This window comes from Oncorhynchus mykiss, chromosome 10 (genome assembly GCF_057628025.1).
Source record: "Oncorhynchus mykiss isolate SJ-2025 chromosome 10, ASM5762802v1, whole genome shotgun sequence".
NCBI classification, from domain to species: domain Eukaryota; kingdom Metazoa; phylum Chordata; class Actinopteri; order Salmoniformes; family Salmonidae; genus Oncorhynchus; species Oncorhynchus mykiss.
Genome location: NC_143031.1, coordinates 68,390,637 through 68,410,000, shown reverse-complemented (window position 1 = coordinate 68,410,000; position 19,364 = coordinate 68,390,637). Strand labels below are relative to the sequence as shown.

At 54.0% G+C, this 19,364-nt stretch overlaps 1 protein-coding gene across 7 annotated transcripts in view; it reads right to left on the bottom strand.

Annotated features, from left to right (window-relative positions):
- The window catches only part of LOC110533189 (lipopolysaccharide-responsive and beige-like anchor protein), a 356,513-nt gene that overhangs the window by 92,931 nt on the left and 244,218 nt on the right, over nucleotides 1-19,364 (bottom strand). For all 7 annotated transcript variants that reach the window (XM_090187615.1, XM_090187618.1, XM_090187619.1 and 4 more), the window contains 3 exons: nucleotides 18,444-18,584; nucleotides 16,325-16,444; nucleotides 11,133-11,285 (listed from right to left, as the gene is read on the bottom strand). In XM_090187615.1, coding sequence (XP_090043741.1) covers nucleotides 11,133-11,285; nucleotides 16,325-16,444; nucleotides 18,444-18,584 — 414 coding nt within the window. The remainder of the gene's footprint in view (nucleotides 1-11,132; nucleotides 11,286-16,324; nucleotides 16,445-18,443; nucleotides 18,585-19,364) is intronic.

The window sequence follows — 19,364 nt, the reverse complement described above, 5'->3', positions numbered from 1 at the left end:
GATGTAGAGGGGTGGTGGTGGAGGGTTTGGGATGTAGAGGGGTGGTGGTGGAGGGTTGTGGTGTAGAGGAGTGGTGGTGGAGGGTTGGCTGGGATGTAGAGGGGTGGTGGTGGAGGGTTGTGGTGTAGAGGTGTGGTGGTGAAGGGTTGTGGTTGCAGGGGTGAGGTGGTGGAGGGTTGGGATGTAGAGGGTGTTGGTGGAGGGTTGTAGTATAGAGGGGTGGTGGTGGAGGGTTGTGGTGTAAAGGGGTGGTGGTGGAGGGTTGGGGTGTAGAGGGGTGGTGGTGGAGGCTAGGGATGTAGAGGGGTGGTGGTGGAGGGTTGTGGTGTAGAGGGGTGGTGGTGGAGGGGTGTGGTGTAGAGGGGTGTAAAGGGGTGGTGGTGGAGGGTTGTGGTGTAGAGGGGTGGTGGTGGAGGGTTGTGGTGTAGAGGGGTGTCAAGGGGTGGTGGTGGAGGGTTGGGATGTAGAGGGGTGGTGGTGGAGGGTTGGGGATGTAGAGGGGTGGTGGGTTGTGGTGTAGAGGGGTGGTGGTGGAGGGTTGTGGTGTAGAGGGGTGGTGGTGGAGGGTTGTGGTGTAGAGGGGTGGTGGTGGAGGGTTGGGATGTAGAGGGGTGGTGGTGGAGGGTTGTGGTGTAGAGGGGTGGTGGTGGAGGGTTGTGGTGTAGAGGGGTGGTGGTGGAGGGTTGGGATGTAGAGGGGTGGTGGTGGAGGGTTGCGGGATGTAGAGGGGTGGTGGTGGAGGGTTGGGATGTAGAGGGGTGGTGGTGGAGGGTTGGGATGTAGAGGGGTGGTGGTGGAGGGTTGGGATGTAGAGGGGTGGTGGTGGAGGGTTGGGATGTAGAGGGGTGGTGGTGGAGGGTTGTGGTGTAGAGGTGTGGTGGTGGAGGGTTGTGGTGTAGAGGGGTGGTGGTGGAGGGTTGTGGTGTAGAGGGGTGGTGGTGGAGGGTTGTGGTGTAAAGGGGTGGTGGTGGAGGGTTGTGGTGTAGAGGGGTGTAAAGGGGTGGTGGTGGAGGGTTGTGGTGTAGAGGGGTGGTGGTGGTGGGTTGGGATGTAGAGGGGTGGTGGTGGAGGGTTGGGATGGAGAGGGGTGGTGGTGGAGGGTTGTGGTGTAGAGGTGTAAAGGGGTGGTGGTGGAGGGTTGTGGTGTAGAGGGGTGGTGGTGGTGGAGGGTAGGGATGTAGAGGGGTGGTGGTGGAGGGTTGGGATGTAGAGGGGTGGTGGTGGAGGGTTGGGATGTAGAGGGGTGGTGGTGGAGGGTTGTGGTGTAGAGGGGTGTAAAGGGGTGGTGGTGGAGGGTTGGGATGTAGAGGGGTGGTGGTGGAGGGTTGGGATGTAGAGGGGTGGTGGTGGAGGGTTGGGAATGTAGAGGGGTGGTGGTGGAGGGTTGGGATGTAGAGGGGTGGTGGTGGAGGGTTGTGGTGTAGAGGGGTGGTGGTGGAGGGTTGGGATGTAGAGGGGTGGTGGTGGAGGGTTGGGATGTAGAGGGGTGGTGGTGGAGGGTTGGGATGTAGAGGGGTGGTGGTGGAGGGTTGGGATGTAGAGGGGTGGTGGTGGAGGGTTGGGATGTAGAGGGGTGGTGGTGGAGGGTTGTGGTGTAGAGGGGTGGTGGTGGAGGGTTGGGATGTAGGGGGGTGGTGGTGGAGGGTTGTGGTGTAGAGAGTGTGTGGTGGTGGAGGGTTGTGGTGTAGAGGGGTGGTGGTGGAGGGTTGGGATGTAGAGGGGTGGTGGTGGAGGGTTGTGGTGTAGAGGGGTGGTGGTGGAGGGTTGTGGTGTAAAGGGGTGGTGGTGGAGGGTTGGGATGTAGAGGGGTGGTGGTGGAGGGTTGTGGTGTAGAGGGGTGGTGGTGGAGGGTTGGGATGTAGGGGGTGGTGGTGGAGGGTTGTGGTGTAGAGGGGTGGTGGTGGAGGGTTGGGATGTAGAGGGGTGGAGGGTTGGGATGTAGAGGGGTGGTGGTGGAGGGTTGTGGTGTAGAGGTGTGGTGGTGGAGGGTTGTGGTGTAGAGGTGTGGTGGTGGAGGGTTGTGGTGTAGAGGGGTGGTGGTGGAGGGTTGTGGTGTAGAGGGGTGGTGGTGGAGGGTTGTGGTGTAAAGGGGTGGTGGTGGAGGGTTGGGATGTAGAGGAGTGGTGGTGGAGGGTTGGGATGTTGAGGGGTGGTGGTGGAGGGTTGGGATGTAGAGGGGTGGTGGTGGAGGGTTGGGGATGTAGAAGGGTGGTGGTGGAGGGTTGCGATGTAGAGGGGTGGTGGTGGAGGGTTGGGATGTAGAGGAGTGGTGGTGGAGCTGGGATCTGAGAGGGGTGGTGGTGGTGGAGGGTTGGGATGTAGAGGGGTGGTGGTGGAGGCTGGGGATGTTGAGGGGTGGTGCTTGAGAGAGTTGGGATGAGAGGGGTGGTGGTGGAGGGTTGGGATGTGGAGGGGCGGTGGTGGAGGGTTGGGATGTAGAGGGGTGGTGGTGGAGGGTTGGGATGTAGAGGGGTGGTGGTGGAGGGTTGTGGTGTAGAGGAGTGGTGGTGGAGGGTTGGGATATAGAGGTGTGGTGGTGGAGGGTTGGGATGTAGAGGGGTGGTGGTGGAGGGTTGGGATGTAGAGGGGTGGTGGTGGAGGGTTGGGATGTAGAGGAGTGGTGGTGGTGGAGGGTTGGGATGTAGAGGGGTGGTGGTGGAGGATTGGGATGTAGAGGGGTGGTGGTGGAGGGTTGGGATGTAGAGGGGTGGTGGTGGAGGGTTGTGGTGTAGAGGAGTGGTGGTGGAGGGTTGGGGTGTAGAGGGGTGGTGGTGGAGGGTTGTGGTGTAGAGGGGTGGTGGTGGAGGGTTGTGGTGTAAAGGGGTGGTGGTGGAGGGTTGGGATGTAGAGGAGTGGTGGTGGAGGGTTGGGATGTTGAGGGGTGGTGGTGGAGGGTTGGGATGTAGAGGGGTGGTGGTGGAGGGTTGTGGTGTAGAGGGGTGGTGGTGGAGGCTGTGGTGTAAAGGGGTGGTGGTGGAGGGTTGGGATGTAGAGGGGTGGTGGTGGAGGGTTGTGGTGTCAGGGGTGGTGGAGGGTTGGGATGAGGGGGTGGTGGTGGAGGGTTGTGGTGTCAGGGGTGGTGGTGGAGGGTTGGGATGTAGAGGGGTGGAGGGTTGGGATGTAGAGGGGTGGTGGTGGAGGGTTGTGGTGTAGAGGTGTGGTGGTGGAGGGTTGTGGTGTAGAGGTGTGGTGGTGGAGGTTGTGGTGTAGAGGGGTGGTGGTGGAGGGTTGTGGTGTAGAGGGGTGGTGGTGAGAGGTTGTGGTGTAAAGGGGTGGTGGTGGAGGGTTGGGATGTAGAGGAGTGGTGGTGGAGGATTAGGAATGTTGAGGGGTGGTGGTGGAGGGTTGGGATGTAGAGGGGTGGTGGTGGAGGGTTGGGGATGTAGAAGGGTGGTGGTGGAGGGTTGCGATCTGAGAGGGGTGGTGGTGGAGGGTTGGGATGTAGAGGAGTGGTGGTGGAGGGTTGGGATGTAGAGGGGTGGTGGTGGAGGGTTGGGATGTAGAGGGGTGGTGGTGGAGGGTTGGGGATGTTGAGGGGTGGTGCTTGAGGGTTGGGATGTAGAGGGGTGGTGGTGGAGGGTTGGGATGTGAGGGGGCGGTGGTGGGAGGGACTAGGGAGTAGAGGGGTGGTGGTGGAGGGTTGGGATGTAGAGGGGTGGTGGTGGAGGGTTGTGGTGTAGAGGAGTGGTGGTGGAGGGTTGGGATATAGAGGTGTGGTGGTGGAGGGTTGGGATGTAGAGGGGTGGTGGTGGAGGGTTGGGATGTAGAGGGGTGGTGGTGGAGGGTTGGGATGTAGAGGGGTGGTGGTGGAGGGTTGGGATGTAGAGGAGTGGTGGTGGTGGAGGGTTGGGATGTAGAGGGGTGGTGGTGGAGGATTGGGATGTAGAGGGGTGGTGGTGGAGGGTTGGGATGTAGAGGGGTGGTGGTGGAGGGTTGTGGTGTAGAGGAGTGGTGGTGGAGGTTGGGGTGTAGAGGGGTGGTGGTGGAGGGTTGTGGTGTAGAGGGGTGGTGGTGGAGGGTTGTGGTGTAAAGGGGTGGTGGTGGAGGGTTGGGATGTAGAGGAGTGGTGGTGGAGGGTTGGGATGTTGAGGGGTGGTGGTGGAGGGTTGGGATGTAGAGGGGTGGTGGTGGAGGGTTGGGGATGTAGAGGGGTGGTGGTGGAGGGTTGGGATGTAGAGGGGTGGAGGGTTGGGATGTAGAGGGGTGGTGGTGGAGGGTTGTGGTGTAGAGGTGTGGTGGTGGAGGGTTGTGGTGTAGAGGTGTGGTGGTGGAGGGTTGTGGTGTAGAGGGGTGGTGGTGGAGGGTTGTGGTGTAGAGGGGTGGTGGTGGAGGGTTGTGGTGTAAAGGGGTGGTGGTGGAGGGTTGGGAGTATGGAGTGGTGGTGGAGGGTTGGGATGTTGAGGGGTGGTGGTGGAGGGTTGGGATGTAGAGGGGTGGTGGTGGAGGGTTGGGGATGTAGAAGGGTGGTGGTGGAGGGTTGCGATGTAGAGGGGTGGTGGTGGAGGGTTGGGATGTAGAGGAGTGGTGGTGGAGGGTTGGGATGTAGAGGGGTGGTGGTGGAGGGTTGGGATGTAGAGGGGTGGTCATGGAGGGTTGGGGATGTTGAGGGGTGGTGCTTGAGGGTTGGGATGTAGAGGGGTGGTGGTGGAGGGTTGGGATGTAGAGGGGCGGTAGGTGGAGGGTTGGGATGTAGAGGGGTGGTGGTGGAGGGTTGGGATGTAGAGGGGTGGTGGTGGAGGGTTGTGGTGTAGAGGAGTGGTGGTGGAGGGTTGGGATATGAGGTGTTGTGGTGGAGGGTTGGGATGTAGAGGGGTGGTGGTGGAGGGTTGGGATGTAGGGGTGGTGGTGGAGGGTTGGGATGTAGAGGAGTGGTGGTGGTGGAGGGTTGGGATGTAGAGGGGTGGTGGTGGAGGGTTGGATGTAGAGGGGTGGTGGTGGAGGGTTGGGATGTAGAGGGGTGGTGGTGGAGGGTTGTGGTGTAGAAGGGTGGTGGTGGTGGAGGGTTGTGGTGTAGAGGAGTGGTGGTGGAGAGAGTGGGTGTAGAGGGGTGGTGGTGGAGGGTTGGGATGTAGAGGGGTGGTGGTGGAGGGTTGGGGATGTAGAAGGGTGGTGGTGGAGGGTTGCGATGTAGAGGGGTGGTGGTGGAGGGTTGGGATGAGAGGAGTGGTGGTGGAGGGTTGGGATGTAGAGGGGTGGTGGTGGAGGGTTGGGATGTAGAGGGGTGGTGGTGGAGGGTTGGGGATGTTGAGGGGTGGTGCTTGAGGGTTGGGATGTAGAGGGGTGGTGGTGGAGGGTTGGGATGTAGAGGGGCGGTGGTGGAGGGTTGGGATGTAGAGGGGTGGTGGTGGAGGGTTGGGATGTAGAGGGGTGGTGGTGGAGGGTTGTGGTGTAGAGGAGTGGTGGTGGAGGGTTGGGATATAGAGGTGTGGTGGTGGAGGGTTGGGATGTAGAGGGGTGGTGGTGGAGGGTTGGGATGTAGAGGGGTGGTGGTGGAGGGTTGGGATGTAGAGGAGTGGTGGTGGTGGAGGGTTGGGATGTAGAGGGGTGGTGGTGGAGGGTTGGGATGTAGAGGGGTGGTGGTGGAGGGTTGTGGTGTAGAAGGGTGGTGGTGGTGGAGGGTTGTGGTGTAGAGGAGTGGTGGTGGAGGGTTGGGGTGTAGAGGGGTGGTGGTGGAGGGTTGGGATGTAGAGGGGTGGTGGTGGAGGGTTGGGATGTAGAGGGGTGGTGGTGGAGGGTTGGGATGTAGAGGGGTGGTGGTGGAGGGTTGGGATGTAGAGGGGTGGTGGTGGAGGGTTGTGGTGTAGAGGGGTGGTGGTGGAGGGTTGGGATGTAGAGGGGTGGTGGTGGAGGGTTGGGATGTAGAGGGGTGGTGGTGGAGGCTGGGATGTAGAGGGGTGGTGGTGGAGGGTTGGGATGTAGAGGGGTGGTGGTGGAGGGTTGGGATGTAGAGGGGTGGTGGTGGAGGGTTGGGGTGTAGAGGGGTGGTGGTGGAGGGTTGGGATGTAGAGGGGTGGTGGTGGAGGGTTGGGATTGGGATGTAGAGGGGTGGAGGTGGAGGGTTGGGGATGTAGAGGAGTGGTGGTGGAGGGTTGGGATGTAGAGGGGTGGTGGTGGAGGGTTGGGGTGTAGAGGGGAGTAGATCCTTTACTCAATGTAAAATAAATGAGGCCTACATATTCACATATGGAAACTAATACAGGCTAATTTCACAAACAAAAACTCACACACTACAAAAACATTGCACAAGCTGTAGACTACACACTCCCTCTCCCTGATGCAAAATGGAAAAACAACCTGCCATTTTACGTGGCGCTACAATCCTCTACCGTGTGGAGGGTTTAATGGCCTTCCCAGATTGGGCTTTAATTAGCTGTTAATCATCTTTGGTCCTTAACGAGCGGAGCAGCTCTGGCACTCAGCCTCTCTCTCTCCCTCCTCCCTCTCCCTCTCCCTCCCTCCCTCCCCCTCTCTCTCTCCCTCCCCCCCTCTCTCCCTCTCCCTCTCCCTCTCTCCCTCCCCCCCTCTCCCTCCCTCTCTCCCTCCCCCCCCTCTCCCTCCCTCTCTCCCTCCCCCCCCCTCTCCCTCCCTCCCTCTCTCCCTCCCCCCCTCCCTCCCTCCCTCTCTCCCTCCCCCCCTCCCTCCCTCTCTCCCTCCCTCTCTCCCTCCCTCTCTCTCCTCTCTCCCCCTCCCCTCTCTCTCTCCCTCCCCCCTCTCTCTCTCCCTCTCTCCCTCCCTCTCTCCCTCTCTCTCTCCCTCTCTCTCTCTCCCTCCCCCTCTCTCTCTCCCTCCCCCCTCTCTCTCTCCCCCTCCTCTCTCCCCTCTCTCTCTCTCCCCCCCTCCCTCTCTCCCTCCTCCCTCTCTCCCTCCCCCTCTCTCCCCCCCTCTCTCTCTCCCTCCCCCCTCCTCTCTCCCTCTCTCCCCCCTCTCTCACTCTCTCCCCCTCTCTCTCCCTCTCTCCCCCTCTCTCTCTCCCTCCCCCTCCCCTCTCCCTCTCTCCCCCTCTCTCTCCCTCTCTCCCCCTCTCTCTCCCCCTCTCTCTCCCTCCCCCCCTCCTCTCTCCCTCTCTCTCTCCCTCTCTCTCCCTCTCTCTCCCTCTCTCTCCCTCTCTCCTCTCTCCCCTCTCTCTCCCCTCTCTCCCTCCCTCCCCCCCTCTCTCCCTCCCCCCTCCCTCTCTCTCTCCCTCCCCCCCTCTCTCTCTTCCTCTCTCCCTCCCTCCCCCCCTCTCTCTCTCCCCCCCTCTCTCTCTCCCTCCCACCTCTCTCTCCCTCCCCCCCCTCTCTCCCCCCTCTCTCTCTCTCCCTCCCCCCCCCTCTCTCTCCCTCCCCCCTCTCTCTCCCTCCCCCCCTCTCTCCCTCCCCCCCTCTCTCTCTCTCCCTCCCCCCCTCTCTCTCTCTCCCTCCCCCCTCTCTCTCTCCCTCTCTCCTCCCCCCTCTCTCTCCCTCCCCCTCCCCCTCTCTCTCTCCCTCCCCCCTCTCTCTCTCCCTCTCTCTCCCCCCCTCTCTCCCCCCTCTCTCTCCCCCTCCCCATCTCTCTCCCCCTCTCTCTCCCCTCTCTCTCTCCCTCCCCCCCTCTCTCTCTCCCCCCTCTCTCTCTCCCTCCCCCCCTCTCTCTCTCTCTCCCTCTCCCCCCCACCCTCTCTCTCTCCCTCTCCCCCCCACCCTCTCTCTCGCACTCTCCCCCCACCCTCTCTTTCTCCCTCTCCCCCCCACCCTCTCTCCCTCCCCATCCCTCCCTCTCCCCCTCCCCCTATCCCTCCCTCTACCCCTCCCCCTATCCCTCCCTCTACCCCTCCCCCTATCCCTCCCTCTACCCCTCCCCCTATCCCTCCCTCTACCCCTCCCCCTATCCCTCCCTCTCCCTCCCCCCTCCCTCTCTCCCTCCCCCCTCCCTCTCTCTCCCTCCCCCCTCCCTCTCCCTCCCTCTCTCTCCCTCCTCCCTCCCCCCTCCCTCTCTCTCCCTCCCCCCCCCCTCCCTCTCTCTCCCTCCCCCCCCTCCCTCTCTCTCCCTCCCCCCCTCCCTCCCTCTCCCCCTCCCTCCCTCCCTCTCCCCCTCCCTCCCTCCCTCTCCCCCTCCCTCCCTCCCTCTCTCTCCCTCCCCCTCTCTCTCTCTCCCTCCCCCTCTCTCTCCCTCCCCCTCTCTCTCCCTCCCCCTCTCTCCCTCCCCCTCTCTCTCCCCTCCCCCTCTCTCTCCCTCCCTCCCTCTCCCACCCCTCACTGTGACTGGTGTTGCTGGGCCATTAGGAGCAGACGACAAGCTAAACGAGCCAAACAGACCCATTAACTCTCCTCCTCTCATCTCAGACTCTCTTTCTCAACCCCTCACTGCTCATCTCCTCCAGTCTCCCTCTCCTCCTCTCTCTCTCATAATGTCACAGGAGCCAGCTGAACCCTCTAATGCCAGCTATCAGTCATGAGGGGAAACCCGCCTCTCCCTCCCTCCCTCCCCTTCCCCAGGGTGACGGGACTAACTTCCTCTAATGGTGTCAGTATGTGAGGAGGACGTGTTCTCTAGAATGAGAGGGTTAATGCCCAGGAGTGTTCAAGACACTCCATGTTCATTACAGATCAAACTAACCTGCGTTCCGTTCTCTTTCGCTGGACATTCTCCATCTCATACGAGTTGTAATTGATCTTGTGACACAGCAACGTGTTTCAGCGACAATGTCAATGTCCTCCCTCCGTTCTTTCTACCACCGTAAAGGGAAGCCTGCTGTGACATCTAGCTTACACACAGTCTTAAAGAGGGCGCATTGAAATAACATTTAGCAAGACAGAGAACAATATCTCTCGTCGTTCTCCTGAGGGAGAGTCTGTCTCAGTAGCCCCAGGTGTGTCGGCCTGTCAGATATTCCATAACAGCTGGGGAGCGGGGGCTGTTCTAGACACCACAGACACACGACTGACAGCTCTGTCCCTGCAGGCAATAATATCTGTTCCGTCACCATACGACGTCCCACTGGAACACATCGACTAAAGGAACTTCTGTTCCTACTGAAGTGGTATTCATGGGAAATGCATTAAGACGTCCAGACAAAACATGTGAACACAGATAGTTTCAACAGATAATTGAAACGCGGCTCTTCATCTATGCAGATTACATTATTTTTAACATTTTTATAATGACAGCAGCTGATACTATAAATTGGTGAATTTCAACGTAACAAAGACGAGTAGGCAAATACCAATGAAACGTAACTATTGTTTGATCTACTTCCATTGTGTTGTTCTCTCACAAAGCCTGGCGCCCTGACATCCTGTGTGTATTGGGAGCATCTCAACGCCTCCTCTCTGCCCGCCTGTCCTCTACTCTCGCTGCCGAGCTGCTCTGCTGTGCAGGATGGATCGATATCGGCAGGTTTGGCACACGGTGGAGGAGAGAAACAAAGGGCTGGATCGATCTGCACTGTAATGGCGTGTGTGTGTGAGTCTGTTCTAGGTTGGACATAATTGCCTCAGTCCTGGAGGAAAACAGAGCACCATGGGAATTACAGCGAAGGGAAACTAGACCAGTACGGACACACAACAGTTGAATCACAGCAACAAACATAATTCATGACCGTGCTCAGTGATACTGAGCTATGCTTAGTGGTAAGGGGGACGTGATAAGGACATTTGAGTTCCATGTGAAGAAGCCGCCACTGAATCCCCCCCACCGCTGCAGTCAGATAGCGTCACAGAGCAGTCCACCTTACAGCGCTGGGGGTTAACGGCAGTCAAACTGTCAGCCAACCAAATGCTGCCCTGGCCGCTAATTAGCTGTAGGCTCCAGTGGTCCGACTACCTACTGTAACATCTGCAGTAACAGCCTGCTCTATAGATCATCTGTCCACTAGGCAGGCAGGCAGGCAGGCAGGCAGGCAGGCAGGCAGGCAGGCAGGCAGGCAGGCAGGCAGGCAGGCAGGCAGGCAGGCAGAACACACACTGCTGTAGCAGTACTATGTCCAACTGTCTAACCACCACAGTCAAGCCATCTGACTGGGGATAACATACCCAGCTGGAAGGAAATGTGTGTGTGTGTGTGTGTACATGCTTATGTGTGTGTGTGTCAGACAAAGGTCTGTCCATCTGAGAGTGTGTGGCAATGAGGCTATGTGCATGTGTGTGAGTACATTGACGATAGCAACATGTGTATGCGTGTCTGAGTGCTTACCGAACCCCCCCCATCTCTGTGGAGTTGGCGTGTCACACCTTAGGTTGTGTGATTAATGACGTGGGCTGAGTCCCATCAGCGTCCTGATTAACACGACCACACAGGTCACAGAGCACAGCCTGATCACCACAGCCTGATCACCACAGCCTTCCCTGCTGCCTCATCAGCCACTCATTACTACCACTGGGCAGAGACTGGAGAGAGGTGGGAAGTGTCTAGGTCCTAAAAGACATGCCAGGAGTAGCATCATGAAACTATGTGGCAGGGCAGGACATAGCTACATGGTTATTAGCTCTGCCCTATGTCTCTGGGAGAGCATCTCAAGGGTCAGGGGTGGTTTATGTGAATCCTTGTTTCGGAAAGGAGAGAGAGAGGGGAGGAAGCCATTAGACTGTTTGAGACGGTATTATTTTACAATCTTCAACGCAGTGGTTTAAACAGAGGTGACAAACAGTTTGAGCATGACACCAGAAAAACATGGAGCTTTTTGACCTTCTGGAACTTCTGAAATGGGAGAGAGGAGGAATCTAATCTTGAGCACAATCTCTGCTGCTTCTCTGTGTGTAAGAGGACACTGCAGTCACTGTGGTGCTATAAAACTACGACAGTAATTCTGACAACAACTAAATATACACAGGTCTGGTGTGCTTGGGGACAGGAGGGAGAGATCAGAAACAGGACACTACATCATCCTCCTCAGTAACTCCTTGGCCATGTGAGATTGCCAGCAGAGTCATCAAAGACAAAGCAGAGTCATGTCAGAGGAGCGGGAGGCTCAGGTAACAGGAAGGGACCGGAGCTGGACAGGAAATAACACAGTCTCTTTTCATTAGCATTTCCTGCTAAGCTAGCCTAGCGTGGAGGAGGGGCTTCAGAGGAGTGGTTTGATGACATGTGAGGAAGAGGACTGCTGTGTGTGTGTGTGTGTGTGTGTGTGTGCGTGCGTAACTGCATATGTGTGTGTGTGCGCGTGTGTGACGTACCAATCTGTTGATGCGTACAAACTCCTCGGGGGTCTTGGCCCAGGGCGGCAGCTCCACGTCAGACACCACAGTCCCATCCTCCATCACCCCCAGGCTGTAGTTGTTGGCGTTTACAAACATCTCAGGGAGGTAGTAGAACTCCGGGGTCAACTCCTGGACAGACAGACAGACAGACATTAACACTATAGAGCCAACCTGAACTGTCCCTTCACTAAGTTATGTCATGTTCATGTACTGATAGTGGATACAGTACATTCAGAATAGTTTTGTCACATTTGTAGCCAATAAATCACCCCTTTTAGTTAGGGAGAACAGTATCACAGTAAGCCATTTCCTCATTCCAATAACACTGACAAGATGCTCTGTGATACAGCCTCCAGTCTCAGTGTGTGGGACACGACATTAGAATGTGACTACTGAGGACCCAACGTCCTGACAGCCAGGTAGAAAGAACAGGGGACTGTGACCTTCAGAGTGAGAAGCTACAGTTTAGAGAGAGAGTTCATTAACAGAAAGAGAGAGAGAAGACACGGTGTAAAGTACATTTAGAACGCATGTGGATATATGAGTGTGTGTGTGTGTGTGTGTGTGTGTGTGTGTGTGTGTGTGAGTGTGTGAGAGAGCGGAAGGTCCTTTAATCTGGGACTGCCACTGTCGTCCCTCAGACAGCTAGTCAGAAGCTAGTCGCAACACTTGAGCTGTGCCATTACTCATGGAAATTACATTTCAGACTGCTCATCTGCTGTCTGCCTGCTACCATGCTGCAAGCAGGCAGGCCGATAAAAGGCATCAAAACCTTTCGTGTGTGTGTGTGTGTGCGCGCGCTGGGGATTCCACGCTTTTTGAAAGGGGGGTTGTCTGTAATCGTAGAGCTCCAAACAGAATATATGATGTTCTATTTTCTATGCTTCTCAAAGGATTTTCTGAAGGATTAGAAGGAGTGACAGGTCACAGAACTCACCACAATGTGATTGTGTGTCTGTGCACAGTTGAACACTTCGTTATGGAATTATGACATTTCACGATGGGCCCCAAAAAACATCAACGTTCGTGTAAACTGAAGAGCTCGAATGTTAAGACCTTGAGGGTGTAAACCTTAAACCCGGCTTCATTTCTAACAAACCATAGCTCAGCCTCAATGTGTATGAAACGCCTTCATATACAGAAAGACACAAACGTTTAGATTATGGGGCAAACCAAAACATATCGTGATAAATCTTTGCCATCCCGCAAACAGAAATAAAACACTAACGTCGTTAGGAGTGTGTGTGGGCACGTGGAACTAACTGGTAAGACTGGACAATGTAAGCGCGTGTTGAATTAACCCACTTCCGGGCGCCTCCTGATACGTACAACAAACAATAGCACGACACCCAATGTCAATCCCGTGTTTAATCGGCGTACATCTACCCCTCGTGATATACTGAACCTACCCATCAACATAACAAGTGTCAAACGTGAACTACGGCCATATTCCACAGCAGGGAATTGAACCATGGATTTACGTATGGAGCAGGCACTCCTATTTCAACATGATACATCCACAGCCAGTATATGAGACATATAAACAGAGCACCGCAAGTATGAAGACAAGCCACAACACAAGTGTAACTCTTCATTTGATTCCACTATAAAACAATAGCTAATGAGTGAGTAACTCCTAATAAAATAACCTGTTAATAAAGCATTGAGGAGCAGTTGTCTTGTAACGTGTCCTGGGTCACGTTCAGTTGGCACAAAACGTAAGAAAACAGAGTGAGACGGGGAGGTACTACTTGTCTGAAACGGAACTTGTCCAATAAGGAACACTTGGGATTTTTTTTCAGTTACAAAATGTTTTTGCTACAGTGTGTGTAACCCTAACCTTAATGAACACAACCCAGTTCTGTCTGACTAGAGCTGAACCAGTGAACCGTCTCCTAGGTCGTGTTCAGTTGCCACAAAACGTACAAAACGGAGTGCCAAGGTTTTGCTACGGTAGGACTTAATGAACAAGACCCTGAACTGTTTGACAGAACACAGTGTGACTGGGCCTGCTGACTGGTCACTGTCCTGATGGACAGAGAGAGAGAGACAGGGTGACATTCTGACATCAGGGATGACCAGACCAGAGTCAACACCCATCGGTCATGTCCTCGTCTCCCTGTGACATGGCTGTGTGTGACAACCTGACATGCAAATACATACTGGCAAAGAGGCTACAGGTAGGAGCTGGGAACTGGTCAGCGCATGTGATGAGATGTTCTGTAAGGGCTGCACGCATGTACGCACATGTACACACGCACGCACACAACAACACACACAGAATCCCTGGAAGGCTGTCTATAAGCTCAGACCTGAGAACAGTCCTCACTGCATCCAACAGGACGGAGACAAATACATGATTAGACAGGATGCCAGTGAGTTTCCTCTAGATGTGTTGTGTGGGTGGTAACCCGAGACATGGGGTGGTAGCTAGCCGGAGAGATACCCTGTGTCAGTCCATAACCACATATCCAAACCTACAGATGGACCGGAGGGGAGCTCAGTCAGGAGAGAAAGAACCAAGCACATGTTCTGTCATCACAACCAATCCATGTCATACAACCATGAAAGCTTCAGAGACTACTGATCAAAGGTCCAAACTAATCCTTCTACCCTCCCCCCCGCTGCCCTGCCTCCTCCCCCCTCCTTCAGTCAACCTTGAATTGAACCTTTGGCCCATTGGGCCCCCTCTCCACTGGGCTTTGGGTCGATGGCAGGTCAGAACATTGGGCCTCCTCTCCACTGGGCTTTGGGTTTATGGCGGGTCAGACCAATCCTCTGCTACAGTTTGGGTCTCTAAGGCCCCAACCCTCCTCTTTTAACAAGTGACCCACGCTCTTAAAACATTTATGAGTACAGGCAGCCATCTTGTTTCAAATGTAGACTTGGCCTGCTCTTTGGGCCTGGGTCGGGTGGAGTGGTGGCTGGGGGAGTTGGAAGGAGTTGACGGTTGATTGCGCTTCGCCTCCAATGATAAAACATATGGCTCGCATTACCGGTAACACTTGATTGCGAAAGCCCAGGGAGAGAGAGAGAGAATCTAGTTTGGTCTCAGTCTAGACCTGTCACAGTGGATCAACCACAAGAGCCCCACTCTACATCAAAACACGCAGGACCAGGCTCAACACTGCACAGCTTCCATGTTGAGTTGAGTTTAGCTACGTCAAAATAACACAACATTCTTTCCTCGCATGGATGATCTCATTCACCTTGTTAACATAGAAGAGTTACAAATGAGATGTATCAATTTAGCATGCTAAGTACACCATTTAGCTTTAGCTTCAGGACTATTGTAGGAAACTCTAAGAACCTTATATTCCTTCTAAAGGGGGAAAAAGTCGTAGTTTGTTTTGTATCCCAGTGCATAATGTGGTGATAACAGGTTAAAGACGCCAGTCCAGTCTGGCTGTAGCGTAGGAGAGACCGTGATGACCTCCGGCCACAATCCCCTGACCCCTCCTGACCTTTTGCCTTAGCCCAAAGGCATCGTTGTGTGTGTGTGTGTGTGTGTGTGCGCGTCTGTGTACTGTTGAAGTGTACTGGGGGGGGGGGGAGCCTGGGGCCCCTGCAGTGACACGTGACAGGACAGGATTGGGGATCACAGAGGCTGGCCTCTGACCACAGTAGAGCAGGGGCCACTGAACATAATGGAGGGACCGGGGCCCAGAGTGTAGCGGGGAAGCCCCCTGTATTTCCCCCACCTTGTTAAGAGGGCAAGGGGGGGGGGGGGGGTTGAAGGAGACCCCCGGCCCCCGTGCCGCCAACGCAGACTGGACAAATTTACACCAGGCCTCCCCGGGTCGACCCCATGGAAGCCAGAGGCCTCGTAAAATGGCCGACCTTCAGTTTGAGGTCAGGTTTTGTAGAGTGGAGAGGTTTAAGATGTGAGGAAGTGGGCTTGTTGTTTTTAGACCAGTGTGTTTGTTTGCTCATTAGATTAGCCACTTTCTCTCTCCGGTGATGAGAGGGAGAGAAGAGGGGCCTTTGAGAAGGCTTTAGGCTAATTCAATGAAAAGGTTGTCATTTGAAAGTTGAATGTTTGTTTGGAATACGTTTGGAAGATAATGTTGACATTTGACTCCCTAGCTTTGAAGAGCATATTAAGAACATATTCTTATTTATTATATGCAAAATCTGATATCACTGTCAATAGATATCCATCAACGACAAACAAACTAAAGTCTGTTTATTTCCACACAGAAAGACAATTTTATCAAAACACTTATCACAACTAAAAGGTAACCAGTCTTTAGAGACTGATGCCACCCTCTCCTATCCTAGTATGTTCCCTGGCTCCTGGGGTCTGGACAGTGGTGGCCTCTCCTCCTATCCTAGTATGTTCCCTGGCTCCTGGGGTCTGGACAGTGGTGGCCTCTCCTCCTATCCTAGTATGTTCCCTGGCTCCTGGGGTCTGGACAGTGGTGGCCTCTCCTCCTATCCTAGTATGTTCCCTGTCTCCTGGGGTCTGGACAGTGGTGGCCTCTCCTCCTATCCTAGTATGTTCCCTGGCTCCTGGGGTCTGGACAGTGGTGGCCTCTCCTCCTATCCTAGTATGTTCCCTGGCTCCTGGGGTCTGGACAATAGTGGCCTCTCCTCCTATCCTAGTATGTTCCCTGGCTCCTGGGGTCTGGACAGTGGTGGCCTCTCCTCCTATCCTAGTATGTTCCCTGTCTCCTGGGGTCTGGACAGTGGGGGCCTCTCCTCCTATCCTAGTATGTTCCCTGGCTCCTGGGGTCTGGACAATAGTGGCCTCTCCTCCTATCCTAGTATGTTCCCTGGCTCCTGGGGTCTGGACAGTGGTGGCCTCTCCTCCTATCCTAGTATGTTCCCTGTCTCCTGGGGTCTGGACAGTGGGGGCCTCTCCTCCTATCCTAGTATGTTCCCTGGCTCCTGGGGTCTGGACAATAATGGCCTCTCCTCCTATCCTAGTATGTTCCCTGGCTCCTGGGGTCTGGACAGTGGTGGCCTCAACTCACACTGGCGGGCTGCTGAATGGTCTGGAAGTGTTGAGGGTCTCGGTGTGTGTGAACTTGTGTGTGAACGTTCAGAGGAGTGTGCAGACTGCAGAGGCCCTCTCTAGTCGATACTCTGGTACACTGTCTTTCAACAGCTAGCTCCACAGTGAGGAGGTGGCAGCAGTGTGTGTGTGGGTGTGTGTGAGTCGCTACCTTGACATCAGATGTGTCTCTCTGGCAGTTCCTCCAGGCTCGGGACACGGAGGAGAAGGTGCGGTCAGCATGGTCAAACTTCCCTCCCTGGAAGTTGAGGAACATGGTGGTGAAGGGTTCCTGGAAAATTAGAGAAGAAGAACGAGAGAAGAGAACGAGAGAAGAGAATGAGAGAAGAAGAATGAGAGAATGATCAGTTATCCACATATCCTCCTAATAGTGTGCTGTGACACTGTAGTGTACTGTACATTTGAGAAAAAGGAGAAGAAGAAATTGCATTTGACCCCAAATCCTTATGATTAAGCATTTTTATACTATGGTAAAATGAGTCTGAATGTGTACACTGAGTATACCCCCTCAAAACAGCCTTAATCACTCAGGAATCCAGTCTACAGGGTGTCAAAAGTGCTCTAAAGGATGCTGGCCCATGTTGAAACAACAGACCGCCCCTCTGAAACAACAGACCGCCCCTCTGAAACAACAGACCGCCCCCCTGAAACAACAGACCGCCCCCCTGAAACAACAGACCGCCCCCCTGAAACAACAGACCGCCCCCCTGAAACAACAGACCGCCCCCCTGAAACAACAGACCGCCCCCCTGAAACAACAGACCGCCCCCCTGAAACAACAGACCGCCCCTCTGAAACAACAGACCGCCCCTCTGAAACAACAGACCGCCCCTCTGAAACAACAGACCGCCCCTCTGAAACAACAGACCGCCCCTCTGAAACAACAGCCCCTGAGTGAGATGGACACAATTAGCCAGGCTAACACTACTACAACTACACAGGAAACTACACGGACAATTAGTCCAAAATGAACTCAGAGTACTGATCTAGGATCAGTTTCATAATGAATAAGATTATATGGACACGGTGGGGACCTGATTCTAGATCAGCACTCTTACTCTGAGATGATTTTGAATACAGGACCGGGACTTTTAAGGTCAGCCTTAGTGTTCATTTGGGCTTCCTATCCCATCCATACGTTGACACTAGAATTGAAAGGCATTTGGTAAAGTGGATTTAAAATAAGCCAGTAATAAGCCAGCTAATGATGTGATGGGATCAATGGTTGTTTCCATAGGGAGCTCCAGGGACAATTACAGGACAATTCAAGGGCCCTGGAAGAAGGTTAGACTCCCTCCCTGTATGGCAGAATGGTCCCCTGTGGATGGAACAGAGAGTGTTGTCTGATATCGGCTGTATGAGGGTTACATACAGTGACCAATATAACAAAACACTATCAACAGCACCACGTGGGAGAAAGATAACTTCATGAAATCTTTAGATTGAGTAGTTTGAAGCAGAAGTTTAAAAAACAGTACAGAATAATAGCCCCTCATTAAACATAGTTCAATTGAAGACTATAATTTCTGAGTTCCTCTTATGTTGCAAAGACACACAGAAAGAAACACGTTATGAATTTAGCTTCGGCGTGCTGTTTTACGAGCAGCACAACATAGAAATAACCAAGGCCAGCCAGGGACAACACACTGTGCATACGTTAGCGTGTAGATGGAGCCTGTATTTCACTGTGACATAAATCAACCTGACTCTCTATGTATCCATGGCCAATTAGAAAACAACAATTAGCTGCAATGGGGCGTGCTACAAGTCTAATGATGAATAGGTAGTAAATTTTACACCATGACGGGTAGGTGGCAACTGTAATGCATTCATTTCTAAATGCAATCTGTTTTTCATAAAGCAGTGACAGAAATGAAGGCCTAAATCCTATTCTATACACATCGTGGTGGGATTCAGTACTTTCATTTAACCTTAAAATGGACCAAGTTGAACCATTGAGGTCAAAATAAGTATTTTGCAATTTTAATGTGTCGAGAAAAAAATAAATAAAATACATTTTTTACAAGCGAGACATTTTCACCGGATAGGTGCAGTGAAATGTGTTGTTCTACAGGGTCAGCCATAGCAGTACGGCAGTCCTGGAGAACATTTGGGTAAAGTGCCTTGTTCAAGGACACGTCGACAGATTTTTCACCTCGGCGGCTCGGGATTTAGAACCAGTGACATTTCGGTTACTGGCCCCGACGCTCTAACCGCTAGGCTACCTGGGGGTAGGTGGGGTGGATATAGTTGGGGGACAGTTAACTTACGATGCGCAGCAGCCACATCTGGGTGAAAGAGGAGGTGGAGTAGTGGGTTCCGTAGTGGAACTTGGGCACCTGGTCGTCCTCCCAGGATTCATAGCGGTCGTTGAAGAACGCCGCCCTCTTGGGGTTCAGGGCACCAATGGGCTGTGAGGAGAAAGACAACGTTATTACAACAGAGACTGATAGAGATAAAAGAGAAACAGAGAGAATGAGTGGCAGTACAAAAAGAAGAAACACATATAACACAGTACATTGAACTATTTTAGCTTTCAGAGAGCAGACATTGCTTCAAAACACAGGGCCTATATATTCAAATGATGTTAGTAACCTTTGTGCGTTCGTCGAATGAATATTAGATGCTGTGTTGTTCTGAGGATCAATCCATTCCAACAGCATTTCACTTCATAGCCCTGAAACACAACCCCCTGCAGCTAGTCTGTCAGAGAGAACGAATGTGTTGCGATGAAAGGAGGCCTAGGAACATCAATAGCAAGGGCCGGGAGGTTCCTTCTTCCATTTTTATTAATCTGTAGCTAATATACTAGTCAGGAGAAGCAGCATCCATTGTGGGTCTAAAAAATGGATCAGTTGCATTAATTTCCCATTGATCTCAGAGAAACCAATACCTGGCTGAGCCTGGCTTATTATTTAAATGCTCATTTATAGAAATCACTTTTTTACCCGTTCAATTTGTATTAGTCTTCTATTAGCCCTCCTCCTCTTCATCCCTCGCTCCAAACACACCTCCTCTCTGATCAATGGTAATGGAATGATGGCCTTTTGAAGATGAAGCACTGGCTGGTGGATCGATAGGCCCTCTCTCATATCATAGTGCTGTCATGGGAGGCCTCGTCCAGACTGGGGAGAGGCTATTGATCTGATGCTGCTGTTACTGTGTCGGGTGGGTGTAATGGTGTGTGTGTC